The sequence below is a fragment of the Opisthocomus hoazin genome, chromosome 13, assembly GCF_030867145.1.
Source record: "Opisthocomus hoazin isolate bOpiHoa1 chromosome 13, bOpiHoa1.hap1, whole genome shotgun sequence".
NCBI lineage: Eukaryota > Metazoa > Chordata > Aves > Opisthocomiformes > Opisthocomidae > Opisthocomus > Opisthocomus hoazin.
Window position 1 is genome coordinate 24,871,136 of NC_134426.1, and position 18,208 is coordinate 24,889,343.

Genomic DNA, 18,208 nt, shown 5'->3' on the forward strand with positions numbered 1-18,208 from the left:
TGAACACTCAATTTGCATAAGGAAATGTGAGAAATGGAGATGGAAACCTCACGATAACGATAACACTGCAGAGGGGAGAAGGAGAAAGATTAGAAAAGTAAGCAAATTTGAAAAGGCTCCAGCCGATAACGCTGGTTAAATGGAACGCAGACTGGATTACGAACATGTCACAGTCCAAAGCCACTGTTCTCCTTGCAGGCAGTGTCTGTCGGCGGCTCTTATCAGAGTTGCACACTGGGGAAGAAAGAGCAACCGAAGTGCAAAGCAGTGGAGAACAGACCTCTCTCTGAGCTAAGGGCAAGGAGGGTAGGCAGAGATTTCAGCAAATGCAGCTGTGACGTGCTGGAGTTTCTCACTTTCACCAAACCTCCCAACGCTGTGCCAGCCCAGCCGGCTTCCAGGGCTGCCGGGGCTTTCCACCCCCTCACAAAGCCCAAGGGCAGTTGCAAATCTATAGCAAACTCAGCCGTCTCTTCCTCAACTCGGCTGTGCTGGTCGACAGCCGGCTGAACGTGAGCCAGCAGTGTGCCCAGGTGGCCAAGAAGGCCAACAGCATCCTGGCTTGTATCAGGAATAGTGTGGCCAGCAGGAGTAGGGAGGGAATCATGCCCCTGTACTCGGCACTGGTGAGGCCGCATCTCCAGTACTGTGTTCAGTTTTGGGCCCCTCACTACAAGGAGGACATTGAGGGGCTGGAGCGTGTCCAGAGAAGGGCAAGGAGGCTCATGAGGCGTCAGGAGAACAAGTCTTATGAGGAGCAGCTGAGGGAACTGGGGCTGTTTAGTCTGGAGAAAAGGAGGCTGAGAGGAGACCTTATCACAATCTCTACAACTACCTGAAAGGAGGTTGCAGTGAGGAAGGTGTTGGTCTCTTCTCCCAGGTATCTAGCGACAGGATGAGAGGCAATGGCCTCAAGTTGCATCAGGGGAGGTTTAGATTGAATATTTGGAAAAATTTCTTTACTGAAAGAGTGGTCAGGCATTGGAACAGGCTTTCCAGGGAGGCGGTGGAGTCCCCATCCCTGGAGGTGTTAAAAAATGTGCAGATGTGGCACTTTGGGATATGGTTTAGTCGGCATGGGGGTGTTGGGTGGATGGTTGGACTTGATGATCTTAGAGGTCTTTTCCAACCTTCATGATTCTATGATTCTACGATTCTCAGAGAAAACCAGCTGGGCTCAGACGCTCAGTCATGGCTTACCCACTTCTCTACTACCACCATAATGCCAGGCAAGTCAACAGAACTGAAATAATTTCCAAGAGAGAAAAAAAAACTGTATCCCCTGAGGTAGATACGATCCTAGTTTACTGATAGCTTCTGTTCTGCAATGAAAGAGATTGATCCTGCACTCTCACTCATACATAAACTGCCTTTAATGAAGCTCCTTGAATTACTAAAAGGGGGAACAGATAAATCAGGTCTAGTGACAGTTTTGCCACACTGACCTTAACAGCAGCAAGTTCAGGTCTCTGCTTATTTAAATGAAACAGCAGAACCCCCACATAAACACTTAACATTCTTCAAAAGCAACAAGAGGGCCACCATTATGACCAAAAAGGCAAATTAAAGTAAAGATTAAAGTTAAATATTTACTGTAAGCACTACAATATTTGCAAATCTGGAAACGATCTTTCAGCAGTTTCTATTTGCATATTTTAATTAATCCAAAAATATTAAACTAATCTCACAAAGGAAAGGGTCAAAGTATTAATTAACTTGAGATTCGTTGCTTTTGTGCAATTTAACAGTTCAACACAAAGCAAAAATCAGTTTTAATAAAAGCTAAGTTACTGTGACAGGTATAATTTCATGGATTAGTGAAACCACGTACAAGGCAAGAAGTTTCAGTGTTCATTCTATTGTTTGTCCAACTTTAAAAAACAGTTGTTTCATTCCAATTGAAAGATTACTCTGTAACACCAAATGATCTTAAGTTTTCCTTTAACCTCAGCATTTTGCTTTCAAATTGATGGCTTTCCACCTCGCTCTGAACAGAAGTCACAGTTGTTTTAGCGGAAGAGCCTGACTGCAACGTTCAGCAGCGAGCAGATACTGCGCAACCACCCGGATCAGCCACCTGAGCTCAGTCGGGTGGAGATTTCACTGCTGGAGCCATCGCACGTCATCGTGCAGCTCCAGAACAAGCGCGACGGTTCCCCTCGGAGCCAGCGTCTCTGCTGGCTGAGCTCTCCCCGCACTAAAGCAACTCGCTGGCTTCGTTAATGGCTTTTGGAGGAACTGGGAAATCTTGCCGAAGAACAAAGTATTTGGAGGCAAAGCATACGGCGCCAAATGCAGCTGCCAGAGCGCTGCTTTATCAGTGGCCCATGAAACCCCAGCAAAACAGTCATGGAAGGTGGCTTGGATTTCCTACATCACAACCTCAGAATTGCAACTTTGACAAATGCGCTCAGGAAATGAGAGGGTACTTCACCCCTCTGCTTTTTCTGCCTTTTTTTTCAAATGGGGGGAAAGTGTATGGAACAGCAAACTGAAGGGTTTGCCTGGCATTTCATGCCAGAAAGCTCTGTAGCACTTGACTTAACCAGAGACACTGAGCGGGGAATCACCTCCCTCCCCTCGCTTCACGAGTTTACAATGCAAATGCCTGCGTCCCACTCATCCGCCTCCACTCTGCATCTTTACAGGAGAGAAACAGGCGCTCTTCCCTTGCCAGTCATCAGGCCTGTTCTGTCTGTCCAAGAGGACTCTCACCTTAACCGTGCCTGTTTATCCCTGTTGCTAAAGGCAAACTCCATCACCTCAGCAGTTGCGTTGCAGGTACTCAGACGGGCTTCATTTGTTCCTCAAACACAGCCTCAGAAACTAAACAGAGTCGAAACTCTCTTTGCACTTCAAACCTCTGGCAACAATCTTCCTAGGTCTAAACAGTTACTAACAACCATTTTTCTCACTTACAGGAGCTTTCAGGAAAAGATGGATGCAAAAGACTTCTCAGATAAAAATTTTGACATAAAGTTTTGTGATTTCCTAATTATGATACAATTTCAAGCTAAATTTATACACAGTGTACTTTAAGTGTAGAGTAACTGCATGATAATGGAGAGAAATTGCTTGTATTGTAAAATACGTAATTCTGACTAACAATGTAAATTTCCCATTACCTTTGATATAGCTTGTGGGAGCATTACCATAACAAACGTACACAGCATTCGTGAGACAGTTCATAGACACTCACGGGTGTTTTGCAGCAATAATGAATAACACTTAATAGCTATTACTTCCGTAGCTTTTCAAATAAAGAAGACAGCATTGTCCTATATTGCTTGCAATTATTCTTCATATTTCTCTATTTTAATCCATCTCTTTCTGTTGGCTCTTTGGCAACTGGAACTCTCCTGCTGCCCTGAAGGTGCATGAAAAGCAGATGTGAGCCAGGACTAGCTGGCTGCCTCCAGTTTAATTAGATCATTTATTTCCAAAGCTCAGAAGTGAAACTAAAGGAAAAAAGATCTCACCAGATCACCTTTAGCTTTCCCAAGGAGGCTGAGGAGGAAGAACTTCTGCTATTAAATGAGCAATACGACTCCTTAAAGGAGGCTATTGTACGTCTCTCTCAGCGTTTTAGCAAGGGTTAATGCACAAAAGCACTCCGCGACTTACCTGTTCTCCGCGTTTGGGTCGTTGTGCACACATGTGAGCGTGGCAGTGGTCCTCGCGCTGTCCGTCTCCTCTTGGACGCCCCACTGGTCTGCATCGATGACTCGGATGTCTGTGATCTTCACACCTGGAGCTGTCCTAATTCTGTTGGGGAATGACAGAGACTGCTTTAGTTACAGACCTCCTACAAATAAATCCAGAGAGGTAAACAGGGAATATGAAAGGCAATGTTCCCTGTTCCATTAGTAGCAGACTGATAGGTTGCACCTGTAAGTCACTCTGCTTTTAAAAATATAAAACAGGTCCAATGACGGTAAAGAGATGAAGTATGAGTTTCATTATGTGCAAAGTCAGTTAATTTTCAGCTTGAACAATGTGGAGAGAATAAGAATGCTTTCTGCTTCAGTGGCACCAGTTTGATACAAATGAAACAGATGTGACTAAGCATAAGTTGATTTAATTTGTTGTCTTTCCTTTGGTTTAAGATGGAGGATCAGAGCACTGTGATATAAAATACATCCTCCTGCTTGTAAACCTTTGGGAGCAAGGTGTCTTTTAATACTAGGGCTATCTGCATGGAAAAAATGTGTTTCACTGCTCCAAGACCATAACACAGGAAGGATAGAGAAGGAATACGTTATGCTAGATCCACAACTGAGGAATGAAAATAATGATGCCATTGTACTGGGATCTATCAAACAGGGCACGTCAAAATCTTGCTGCTGGAAACAATATTATGCTGACATGGAAAACCTTCATTTCCTAAGCACCGCTAGAGTCTGAAAGCAGTTCCGTACTTGGTAAATGTCACTATTTTTTGGCCTCAAAAAAAATTTGCTTAAAAAAAAAGTCCATGCTCTGGTGGGGCTCAGCGTTACGAACAGATTGCCAAGGAACAGGAAACAAACTGCTTTTAGTAGCAGGGACTTCATTTGTGCAGCTTGACTCCTGAAACAAGCCTGGGATTTCGACAGGAGTGCTGCAAACATGCCTGGAGAACAATTAGGCAGAAAGCAACTGCTGCAGCGCCACGTCCGCCACCACTGTGGCTTAATTAATTAAAAGCAAAGCCAAGAGGGACCTCTTAGTTGTATGGTGGAATGAAACAGCGCTGCTGAGACACAAAGCGTTACTTAACAGTGAATCGTGACGGATTTGCCCTGATGCCTGGTGGACAGCTGGTGCTCATGTTACACCGTTAAGAATTTCCTTTAAGTTCTAGCTGAGTTCATGGGTTTGGATCAAAGTAACTTGAAGACTCAATGGGTGGTCTTTTCCTCTGAGAAGGAATTGATTCATCCTGCTTTTACGATATCCTTATTTTTGCCTGTAAGGCTTTACTGACTCGATGTGCCAAATTCATGCCTGGCATAACCAATCCGATAAAAAAATGTTTCCTGTAAGGAGAGAATTTCACTTGATATTTTTCTAATTGTCTCCTTCATGTTTCTCTACAGACATTCGTATCTCCAAACAACATGCCTCAAAGCTTATGTGCCCCTTTCCTATCATCTCTTCCTTTTTCAGAAGAACATTCATTTATTCTGCAGTAATTACACTGGACCAAATCACTCCTGCAAGACACCTACATGGCTTCATTTCAGACTGACTTGTAATTTACATGAGATAGAGAATTAAGCCTTCAGCAACGGATTCAATAATTTTTTTCATTAGACTTAGTCCACCACTCTTGAAAAAGAATCATTAGGGCCTGACCAAAAAAAAAAAAAACAAAAAAAAAAAACACACCCAAAACACACCCAAAACCTAAAAACCCTAGCAAACCACCAAAAACCCCACCACTTTTTCTATTTTCTCTTTTCCAGCCAAAATTATCTTTTTTAACAAATTTCTCTTCCCACCACCCCCTCAATTTCCCATGTTTTTTCTTGACAACATGCCTGGAAACCTCTAACCCAACTTTCCACCCAAGTCAAAGCCCTGGTTACTTAAAGGTTAATTGAACAGCAGGAGATGCTGGGCGCAGGGGGCAGGACAGCTGGATTTCACCCATGATTTCAGGATTCATCAGCCTTTTTCCATCTGTCAGAAGCTCATTACATCCTCCTATACAGTTTTTGCACTACGGGTATCTTCACTCTGCAGCATGTACTTTCTTCTACTCTGATCCGGATCTAGCAGGTCGGTTTACCCTAGCGATGATGAAAAGCAGCACCATACAGTTCCCTGCAGGCTTTAACCATCCAGGACCTCTGCACAGCAACCTTCTTCATGGAAGCTGAAGCTGCTGCTCCTTTTTTATGTCCACCAGTGGTCCCCACACAGCGTAGGGGTAAGGATGCAAGAACCTCAAATAACCACATCTATCTGTGTGCCCACCTGTTCCAACCTCTCCAGACACACTGCACCCCAAAATACTGGCATCCCTCTTGGGGCAAGCCCCTCAGCCATCTCTACCTCCCTCAGCCAGGCAGCTTTGCCATTTCTTGTATCTGAATACAGCTACGAGATGCTTTTGCCTGTCTGGACAGGAGATGAGACTCTCCCGATGCCTGTCCTGTTGGCTCACCGCTTGGCTTCTCCTTCAGGGCACTGCCCCTTAACAGGAGGCCTTCTGCTTTTTGGCAATCCTGTCTCGTTGACTGTGCCTACAGCTTTCGCTTGCTGCACATCTACCGTCTTGCTGGGTTAGCATCAAGTGAACATCGCATACTCTGCTCCCCAGCTACGTTTTCCAAAAACATCTCAGAACGCTGCATTTTAGGAAGATTTCCAGTCTAATCCCCTGCAATGCATCTGCTCTGGTGGGCTGAGACAAGATGTCATTTTTCATTTTTGGATATCAGTAGAGCCAGGAAGGTTGAAAGAAGGAAGAAACTGAATTCAGCTTCTCACTCAGGAAAAGTCAAGAAATTCAAATTAAACCAGCCTACATATGTGAGGTTTGAACCTACTATTCTTCAGATAAGTGATTCATATCTTTAAATCTGCCCCCAAACTCCACAGGCAGAAAAACTGTTGTAAGTGTTGGGGACTGAAGCTTTGAAAAAGAATAAGAAACTCCTACCAGAGCTGACATTAACTGGAGAAAGGACGGTGAATGGCTAGGGTGTGAGCCCAGGCACTGGCTTTATTGCCCTGCTCTGTGCCAGGCTTCAATTATAAGCTTGGGTGGATCATTTAGTCTCCTTATACTTCCCTTCCCCACCCATAAAATACTGGGAAGTGCTGCTCTTCCAACTCCAAGGGAGCTATAAGGATAAATAGAATTGCTTGAGAAAAATCTGATGTCTTTTAAATTCACCACCTGACAAGAACTCTGCCGTCTCTGGGCTTGAAAACATGGAAACAATCTACTGAACTATTTCACAGAAGCATGACCCAGGAAGTAACCATTACCACCACGATGGCTTAATTCCTTCTTTATAAAGATAATTGTGAAATGAAAAAACAAGGAAAAAAGGAACAAAACATGACAGCCAATTAGAAACTTGGCAAAATTGACATTTCATTTCCATGAAATACTTGCTTTCTGAAAACCAGAATTTTCAGACAGAAAACTGTCCTGTTAAAAAGCATTTGCCCGCCTTTAAAACATTACCACGTATGTGGCATTTTGACAACGCAATTAGCAGAGATGTAAATGAGACAGAGGAATATTGAATGAGCTCACCAGAAGTTAGCCTGCAGCAGGGCCCCCACTTTACAGCCTGTATCACAAAGGAGGTGATCACCACTTCTTCATGATACTCTCTTCTCTAGGGGTGGAGGAAACCCAACCGGAATCCTCAAGCACTGCCTTTCGTGACACCTAGGCCCATAAGATCTTAAGAGGGGGCAGCTGGGGGTGGGAGCAAAACATCAAAGCTATTCAGAACAGGGAACCAACGAAGCAACGGTTTCACGAGTGGATTTAGCCCTCTTCAGCTATAAATGTCGAACAGAAGCTGCTGCTTTCAATTTAGACTGCAAAACACATTTGGTATCCCTGGCAGTGTTTTTTCCCTGAAGTGTGTCCTCCATTTACTGTGGAATATAAAGATGGAAACATGATAGACTGAATGGAGCAGGCCAGCAGAAGCGTCCCCAGCCCGCCAGCTTGGAATGACCAGAAACTATTTTAAAATGCAATTCCAGCCTTAAATGTATGCGGCCCCATGAATCTGGCTGCTCTAAACCCCTTCTTTCAGCTATTACAACAGAAGGAAAGGAGAAGGTACAAGTAATCACTAGGGCTGGAAAGGAACTGGAGGGCTGCAAGAGGGATTGAAACATCTGACCACTTAGCGGAAGTGGTGCAGGGACTTCCACTGCCTCCCAGTCAATTAACCACAAAATCTGAAAGGTAAATGCTTGCTTGCAACGCGCCCCCAGCAACGCTCACGGCAGCAGTAATTGGGAAGTAAAATCTTGGCAAAAGGAACTTTAAAATAGAAACAGAAGGAAAAGATATTTACGAAATAAAACAGGAATGTGCTCACAGCAGATGGAAAATGCTAAAAATGACGAGAAAAAAGACTTTATTCAGAGCTATTTTAGAAACACTCTTATCTCTCCCCCCACCCCCATTATGGGGGAAAACATAATCTGAGCTAAATTCACTCTCAATGACGTGCTAATAATATCAGTTACGATAATAAATTTCATTTGTAATTTCCAACCATTTCTGTATTCAGCCCTTCAACATGCATTTTTAGCCCAATTAAAAATATAATCATTATCCTTCCCTTACAGGAAATCCAAGCTGTAGGCCAGTTTAGTTAACTTGCCTAAAATTATACTGTCTCTGCAGAGCCAGGAACAGGGTCGATACATCCCAATTCCCAGGCTTACACTTCAGCCAGACACCCCTACCCATCTTTCAGACCAAACCAGAGCAGAGCTGAGTAATTCTGAGCCCTCACAGAGCATTTTACATATTTGAAGAATTGCACAAACAGCAAGCAATTAGTTCTGAACAAGGTCCCTGGGGAGCTTCTAGTTAAAATACATGTGTTTTAAGATACATTAAGCCAAGCACGATAAATTAAAATAATCACTGAATGCAGACATAACATCTGGGGACTTCTGGGCTGTGAGATGGGCAATGTTTCTGTATAGGAAAGAACAGAAGCATCCTTGTATAGCAGGAGGAAGCAAGTGGAGTTTGCTGGGAGACATCAGGAGAAGAGGGTACGGGATTCACAGCTGCCACATCCAAGTACACTCCATGGCGTTTGGGAGGGAGGCGCAGACAGTCAGGAGTTCACTGGTGTGAGCGTATGAAAGCAAAACCGTTTGGGAAACACTGTTATAGCAGATGGAGGGCTGAGGTGGGACCAGAGCTCCCCCCTGGAGAGGCACCACCCCTCTCCTTCGCGTCTTCCGAAGCTTCATGACCAAAACTCTCTGCGGATAATCCAGAAATATGAAGCAAATGAGGCGATGAAAAGTCACCCAGAAAACACATGGCAAAACCAGGAATTATGCCTCAAGCTGCCAAGCAGTATTTTGGTATCTTCACCACAAACCCACCCAGCTCTCCTGCTCCTACTGTAGACCCACTACTAACAGAGAGCGAGTCCTGCAACGCCCACATGAGACCAACCTGTGGGCAAACACGCCTTCTGCTGCTGTGGTCTTGCAGCACGTGTGATGTCAGAGTGGCCCACCTAGCAGATAATCCTCCTGCACAGCCTCACCCCTTATGGAAGTCAGATTTACTGCAACTCAGGGGATCAGGCTGTAAACCTTCACAAGCTAAGCAAGTGTTTATTTTCTAAAGTATTTTTCCAAGAACTTTACTTCTTTGTTCTTTTATAGTTTAAAAGACTTGTCACAGATTTATGTTTGAACTACTTCCCCATCAAATTCTCCCTAAAATAGCGACGCTGGGCCAGCTGTGTTTGTTTCTGTGATTCCTTATTAATGTCACTATAAGTAAAGTTATCTTTCTTAGCATGTAAAATAGACATCAAAATATACAAAGATCCTGCAAAGCTCCAAGCCCTCTCCAAAAGGTCACAAGTGTAGAATCACAAATAATATGCTGCTTTACTGCAAAGTAAAAGAAGCAGCCTGCAAAGCCCTGTGGAGAGGTGTAGGTAGACGGCAGGCAGATGGCAATATGGAACGGAGGGCAATCATACAAAACAAAACCCCAAGAAAAAGCTTTTGAGTAATGGTGCTGGGAGGTAAAAAAACTCAGCATGGCTGTGGTATGAACCCAGTGGCCATAGCTGTTGCCAGTGAAACAAGGCAGGAACTCATGGTGGGGAAAAAAAAATCATGTTTGCCTTGGGGGATAAAGACACCTCAATATTATAGAGATAGAGGCAGCAACTTCCAGAGTCAACTGGAGTTTTACTTAAGATTTGACCTCTGCATTTCACCCATGCTAAAAACTATTCCAGTGACTGCCCCTTCATTGCAAATCCAATACATAATTGGCCCAAATTTGCTTTCAAAACAAGACATGGATCTGCTGTGCTCTGCCTGCCTCGGCCCTGTTTCCCCCTGAAACACCTCCCCACTGCAGGGCCAAAGCTTTCCCAGCTGCCACTCACCCCATACAAACGCCCTTTCAGCATCTCCTGACCTCAGCTCGCTCTCACCTTTACACCGCACCAGGAAATTTGCCTTTCCGTCCCTCCAGTGCACCTCAATTTCTCTCTGCATCTGTTATTTTTATATAACCTTTTGTAGCTGTCTTATTTAACCCTGCCAAGCATTTGGGGATGCAGTTTCTATGAAAGCAGTTATTACTGTCGTATATCAGAATATCTCTATCCAACACGCACTCAAGGAAGAAAGTCAAAGCACCGGGTAGGACGAAGCAGATCACATAGGTACGATGACCGGCGCAATGCAAGACAGGAACAAAGCTGCTCAACAGACACGGTGGCTAACACGAACAAAGCCCAACCACTCAGAGAACAGAAAACCCTGTGAAATCGTGGAGGGGATCAATGCTAAAGATTTAGAATGATATAATTACCTCTCTTCTACCCAAAAAGGTGAAGCTATCAACCTATCTTTTTTTCAGCCCACCAAGTGTTTCAAAATATGCTAAGCATCAAGCTCACTAGCATATTGGATTTTGAATAATGAAAAGAGTAAACAGGATTTTAATTTGGATTCTGACAGTAAAGTGCTTTCCATGTGATAAATTAACTATTAGGGAAGACAAATTAACACAACATACCCTTGAGTATGATGGCTTGTGATTTTGAGGAAGCTTTTACAGAAGCATGATCGAAATAAGGCAGGATGAAAAACAGGAGATGATGATGATGGGGGGAGTATTTTACAAAAAGTCCTCCCTCCTCCTTTTCATCAAACTGTACATATAACTGCTCTAAAAAAGTGCAGCAGATTTTCTCAAGAGCCTCCCCATTTTTCCTAAGAAAGTCTAAACATTTTAGGAGAGATCCTCAGCTGATCTGAATCACCAGAGACTGATGAATTTTACAGCAGTTCTTTAATACCGAAAAGTTAAAATTTCACATTTGTGAAGCAAGGTCAGAAAAGGAGGTGTTACCCCTTATGGATTTTTTGGAAGGGGGAGGTGTCTCAGAAACATTTTCTAGGCATAAGACTACACTCACAAAACCAGCATAAAGTATATGAACGTCTTCAAAGCAGTCTAGCATTATGTTGTATTTCCCTATCCAATGGAAAAGTCCTGATTTTTGCCAATTTTTTATTAAAAAAGAAGATATTTTAAGATTTCATCTTCATATTTCAGCAGAAACTCCACTTTTCAATCCGCTTGCTCTCTCACTCAGGTAAGCAAATAGAGCTTAAAAAATAACAGCAGAAAGACATCTTAATTGGCTTGAAATTAAAGTTATTCATTTTTATTCTTATTTATTCCTGTCACAAACCAGACCTGTTTATATGGGTTTCTAACACTGCTATGGAAACCTGAGAGATTCTGAACATGTAACATGAGATGAAAAAGTCACCTCCCACAGTGAACAATCCTTTCTTGGAAATACATCAACAGTGGAATTCTGTCCCTCTGGGAGAAAAAGGGTTGCCAGGCACTGGGGCAGGAGACATCGGGTCCAATTCTATTGACTTATGACAGTTTATTAACCATTTAACTGTCTGGGCAACTGCAAAATGGGAATGAGGATGTTTACTCACCTTAGATCAGAAATACATCCAAGGAGAAAAAAAATTGCTATTTCTATGGAGACACTGTGCATTTGTATATTTAAAATTGTACAGATATTGTATTTCAATATATTTCTGTAATTTACCAGTAGGTACTTAGAACCGCAGGTCAAAGGGTTCTGTAGCAATTAGCATTTTCTTAATAAAACTAAAAGCTAAAATTTGAGTCCACCTGAAAACATTGTTGTGCCTTTGACATACAAATTACTTTAATTACGGTATAAGCCAATGTGGCTCCAGACTGTGCTGAAAGCTCTTAAATTCCAGCAAACTCTTCACACCAGGAGAACAGGCCTGATGTTTGGGTTGCCGACCCCAGCACCCCACTAGCATGGTTCCAGTGACTCCAGCTACACCAGCACCGGGAAGCAGATCAGGTCCTCTGTCCCTTGCCTGCCTGGAGGGCAGGATGCACTGCCCATAACTCGCAAATAAATACACAATTCCTAGAACTCACTTGACACTTTACACTTTCAAAGCATCCAATAAGCATGAAATAATGATTATTACTATTGATCAAAAGGAGACAGCAGGTCTTTTTCTAACTCTAAATGATCCTCTTGCTACCAAACAACTCCTAACATCCCTTTCTCATTAGGATGCACAACCAGCTCAGACCTCTGCCTCCCGCGAAAGAGGAGAAATATTCTCCTTTCTTCCATTGCCTCCGTTCACTTAACTGAGTTATGATGTGTTGATCATTATTCAAAGAGCTCAAGAGTGCCTGCTGTCATGCACCCTTAGACATCTCCAAGAATTGAAGTATGTGCCCTCTTTCCTCCAACACAACAATCTGTGGTGTACCTCCTCTGTAAAGGGAAGAGGTAAAATGCTGGAGTGGTTTTCTGTAACACATGTCTACAGAACAAAAATCAAAGCCTGCTCAGTCTCTTCAACCTTTCTCTGAAAGATCTAAAACACTCAGACTTTGTCCTTTACCTTGAAACCAATGCAATACTATAATAGATGAAACTCTTTCTTAAAGCCTAGAAGTGCAGGAGAAAATCCATTACCAAGTCTGAAGGTGTCCAAAGTATTTGAACTTGGAATTCTTGCAATCATGCAGAAACACAGCTTTGAAAACTGTAATGAAAAAAATCAAAGAAAGTCAGAGGTTTCCTCCTGCAAAGACAAAGATACTTACAGGTTTCCTTTTATTGAAAGGCTCCTTTCAGAAATCAGCACTACAAAAATGTTTTCAGTCTGAATAGAGTTCAGGCCTCCTGGGAGACAAAGAATTTTTAAAAAGGGGTCATTTTTCTACCTCTAGAAGTAAAAAAAAAAAGCCCTGAAGGTCACAGTTTCTGGAAGCACCTAAACAACAACAAAGTTAAAACTTTCCATCCCTCTCCCTGCAAAAGTAGATAATGAGCTCCATAGCACTGTCTTGGTCAACACTGGATGGGGGCTTACAGCATTTAAAATCGTCCATTACTGTAGCTAAAATTTGCCCAGAACCTTGGAGAATCACGCATTTCCTGTAAGAAGAAAGTTTATTAAATACAATTCAAACTAATATAATTAATTATCTTTTAACAGACATCAATGTACATGCCTTAGATCAGAAAAACTGCCCTGGGTTGCTGCTGAGTACTACCATCAACCCCGGCGTTTGTTGTATCCATCAGGCTGTTGGTGGCACAATCCCTCAGCTCAGGGCAGGTTGTGACAGCAAATCCCCCAACTGGCAGATGCCCAGAAGAGGCCAGTAGTAGCCAGTCTGTGGCTAGTCTTGAGACAGCATGTGTAGTCTGGCCAGAAGAAGTACGTAACAGAGGCAGTCTGCATGCACTGAATGGGGTCTCACCGTGACTTTCACACAGCTAATATACCTCCTTCAACGGTTTAAAAAGTACAAGGGAGAAGACCAGCAGTGAGGTTGATGGGCTGAAAACGCATTGACATGACAGAGGGCTGGAGCACCTCTCCTATGAAGAAAGGCTGCCAGAGTTGGGGTTGTTCAGCCTGGAGAAGAGAAGGCTCCAGGGAGACCTCAGAGCAGCCTTCCAGTGCTTAAAGGGGGCTTATAAGAAAGATGGGAACATCTTTTAGCAGGGCCTGTTGTGATAGGACAAGGGGTAATGGTTTTAAACTAAAAGAGGGGAGATTTAGACTCGATATAAAGAAGAAATTTTTTACAATGAGGGTGGTGAAACCCTGGCACAGGTTGCCCAGAGAGGTGGCAGATGCCCCATCCCTGGAAACATTCAAGGCCAGGTTGGATGGGGCTCTGAGCAACCTGATCCAGTTGAAGATGGCCCTGCTTGTGGCAAGGAGCTGGGACTAGATGGCCTTTAAAAGTCCCTTCCCATCCAAACTATTCTATGTCTCTTCCTCTTAGGAGATGAGGCTAAAAGCAAGAGGTCACTCAGTAACGGTCAACTTTACCTAAAAAATTGCTTAAAACTGCACAGCAAAAAAAATAGACAAGAAAAGAACATTAAAAAGAGCAGATTTCTGAAACGTATTCACCTCTAACTTCTACTGAAACGAGCCCCAACCCTTGACACACCCAACTATTGCTTTTCAGCATGAAGTGGTCTTTAGAGGCTCTATCATACATTTTTCCACTCTTGCTCAGTACTCTGCATAAAAAAGCAGCAGAGAAAGGGTTGTTATTCGGAACTCTCCCCAGGCTGTGGCAAGGAGACACTGACCTGAGCACAAGGGACAGCGTTAGAGGGAAGAGGAAAAAAAGCACAGCAATGAAAATCCTTCCAGAATTAAAAAGGCCACAAGAACTTTGCCTGAACTAGTAGTTGTTGCTTTTATTGGATTATTTTATGGGGTTTTATGTTGTTTAATCGAAGAAAGAAAATGGATGCCATAAAATATGCAGAGCTAACTGGGGCTGCAGAGTACATTGCTGAATATTGCTAGTAATGCCATTTCCCCTTCCCTGTCAAAAAATAAAAATATCGTTCTTTATATCCTTGTCACATGGAACAGCAGTCCTCTCGCGCTTGCCAATCAATCATCTTGGAGTGCACCTTTACCTTGAGCAGCATGTGCTAGGACGGTGAATAAGGAAAGCTCAAGAAATAATCTCCCTTTCCACAAGATGGAATTCAATTTCCAGCATCGCTCAGGCCAGTACTTTTCTTGAAAAGGTGGCACCATATATTACAGCAAAAAAAGCATTTTTCTGCTGCTAGTGAAAACATTAGGGAGCATTATGATTATGTGGTTTGTAGTCCGGGCACCAATGACCACCAAGCAGGCTAATAACGTGTGAATTCTGATGAGAACCAGCTCTCCAGCTGGGATAAACCATCAAAGACTTTCTTTCCCTCTGTTTTTCCATTCTGCTTCCTCTACTGTAAGATTTTTTCCCAGCTGCAGGCAACTTTCCCAGATTCTCCTAGAGAGTAAGCACTTCACAGTGAAATTATCCCACTCTGGTGCTCAGGTGAGCCCTAGTCAGCCCTTTGGCCACTGTCCCAACAGGCTTTTATCTTTGACAGCCTCAGTTTGGTTTCTTAGGGTGATGCTTCTCAGAAGCTTTTTGAGGACTTTCTGCAGGTAGATTGAGCTTTCACCACCTACCCTTTGAACCTCCCTCTGGATCTCAGCAGATTTGGCAAGGATTTTGCAAGCCCCAAGCTTTTTATCTCCTCCAAGCACAGCTGACAAGGACTGTGCAGCAGAGGCTGTCTGGGTCCACAACCTACTGCAACAAAATCCAGAGAAAGCCGCACAAACGGCCAATGCCAAAGCAATGGCTTGCTGGATTGGCCTGCAATATTTCTAACCCTGAAGAACAGGAGACAGTTTTTCCCCTCTAGACACCCTGAAGCTCCAAGTCCCAGCTTTGCAGATCTGGTCAAAACATCATTCTGCAAGCTGGTGCCTGACAGCCAGACCTCGGCAGCCCCAGCACGTGAGATGGGCAAAGAGGTCAGGAGGATTCAGTCCTCCAGAGTCTGTTGCTCACAGTGCTGCCGCAGCTCAGAAAGCTCATCCAGCCTTGCAAAGCTGTCAGGAAAATTTACCAGCCACCACACAAAAATTGCTTGCCGTTTACCGCAGTGATTGATGGTAATGCAAGAAACTAATGGCATTTTACTTGCTTGTCGAAAGAAATTACTCACCCTGGGCCAGCAGGATTGGGGGAGGATACTTTAATCCTTGCGGCAATTTTTAAATTAAACTCTAGCGTTCACAGGGCTGAAGACCAGTCAGACAGAAGCCTGCTTCAGGATGGCTTCAGACATGATATAGCACATGGACAGATAGGTCCGGCACAGCAATAAAACAGAGGGAAACGCAGCTGCACACTGCACTTCTGGCTTTTTTTAAAAAGTTTACAGATCTCAGGGAACCAAATCCATTTCCAGATCGTTAATCTCCAACAACGACTTAGGTTCTGGCACTGTGCATGTCACAAAAAGCTGGGGAAATAACAGGACAAAAAGGCCATAATCAAAACTTGGAGGCAACCGATCTAAGAGGTACAGGAAGGTGCTCCCATTTGGTCTATACATGCAGAAGAGTCTGTCAGTATAGGGGATCAATTCACTTCCTAAATCACTAGAGTTGACAGGATCATTCCCTCTGTGTCTTTCCCTTTCCTTCCTAACACCGGCACTAAACCTTTCTTTATCCTTCAGCATTTTTCCTTTATCATTGCAGCTGGTCTGTTTGCCACCAGGACGGTTCTGTTCTGGTTTTACCTGCAGTACCAGCATTCCCTTGTATGGACAGCAGCTCCTCCATCACAGTTCAGTCACAACACCCTTCTTAACCGAGCTACGTCAGTAGCTTGGGCGCAGACAACGTTCATTCATTAGCCGGCTGGTCAAGGATGAAGGACTGAAGAAAGTCCTTCACCAGGAGCTGATTCGTACAAGCAGTAGCACAGCAGACTCCAACACCTAGGGGAATTTCAATAAGACAAATAGCAAGGGACACCGCACAGCGCTTTTGAGGATAGGAATGAGCCGCTCTCACATGGTTTGGATGTTGGTTAGCCTCTGTTTTCTTGACCAGCCTTTATGATTCAAGGCTCCTATACATCCTCAGAAACCAGACGAAAAATCCTCTCTGCAAAAGGTCACGAACAAAAAATGGGGGAGAGGAAACAACTGAACTTTCACGAAGGCTACAGGTGCCTAGGTGCTGGCTACTAAAAAGTCACTTAAACTTCCAGCATTTCAAAGCATGCACTGTGTTTGCAGTAACAAACACCCTAAAAACAGGCTTTCCCACTGGGGGACACTGAATCAACTACCTATAAAAATGGCTACAATCCTCTATAACGCATTCAGTGGGTATCAGTGAAAAACACTCACAGTGAGAGGCTGTGTCCCACTGAGCATCAAGCACTTCCCATTCCTGTTTTGCTTTTTCAATTCTAACTAGTCCCTAACTCTGTTAGCCATGAATTTGCGATTAATGAGCCTTGTTTAGAGGATGTGAATACTGAAACTGTTCCGATATACAGGCTCTAACCACAGAAAGATGACCTAATTCAGCAAGGGAATCTGCTGTGCTTAGAGGGGATTCCAAACCTTCAATAAAGGAAATCAGCTGTTAAGTCATTTCAACAAGGGGCAGCATGCTGTGCTCTTGGCTCCGAGGTGCCACGAGATGGTCTCACAGCTTGGCATCTGGGGACAAAATCATCTTCATGCGTTAAGGATGCTTAACATCTGCTTGTAAATCTGGGGCCTGTCAAAAAATGGCTATGAATGAAATTAGGATGGTGCAAGTGTGGTTTTCCACCCAAATCTTTAACTATGAGAAACATGCACACATACACACCCGCACACGTACTCTTTTGATCTCATACAGAAAAGGACCAATAACCCAGGGCTAAACTAATTATGACTAGTTATGCTTGAGCAGGAAAATAGCAGCTGCTCCTCTCCTGCTTCAAGGGGACAAGTAAAACAAATGCCTTCATGGCTCTTCGTCCTTATGCCTGGAAGGGAAGAACTGTCCCTGCAGAGTCTTCTTCTCCCAGGGTGTCCAGAGGAGCAGATTTCCTCCTCAGCCGGGGACATGGGGACAGTCAGGACAGCTCTCCACCCCAGGACTGACAGTAGGGCTAGAGACAGCCCTGTGTGCAGCCTCATCAGCCCAGCCTTACTGTTGAGTCTAATAGAAAATGTATTTCTCAGGCCATGAAAAATCTGATAAAACAGCAAAAAAATCCCAAAAGATAGTATTTTTAATGAAATAAAGTCATCCATCACATGCACCATCAATACTCCAATAATTCGGGGGGTGAGGGGGGGTGGACGGGGGCTTAATTATATTTGAAATAGTTTATAAACTGCACCAAGATGGAATGAACGTTCCTTGTTCTGCTGCAGCAATCACTTTCAGACATATTTCAGGAGGCTAATCCTGGAGACCAGGAGATTAATTCCTGGAGACAAGCCCTTTTTCCCCTCCAGCTCCTCCCCAGCTCTTCAGAGAAAATGACCTGGTCTGATCTTAACACATCTTGAAGAAGACAGAA

At 43.7% G+C, this 18,208-nt stretch overlaps 1 protein-coding gene across 2 annotated transcripts in view; it reads right to left on the bottom strand.

The window, feature by feature from the left end:
* Nucleotides 1-18,208, bottom strand: part of LOC104327596 (transmembrane protein 132B) — a 259,693-nt gene that overhangs the window by 146,283 nt on the left and 95,202 nt on the right. For both annotated transcript variants that reach the window (XM_075434871.1, XM_075434869.1), the window contains exon 3: nucleotides 3,625-3,765. In XM_075434871.1, the coding sequence (XP_075290986.1) occupies nucleotides 3,625-3,765 (141 nt within the window). The remainder of the gene's footprint in view (nucleotides 1-3,624; nucleotides 3,766-18,208) is intronic.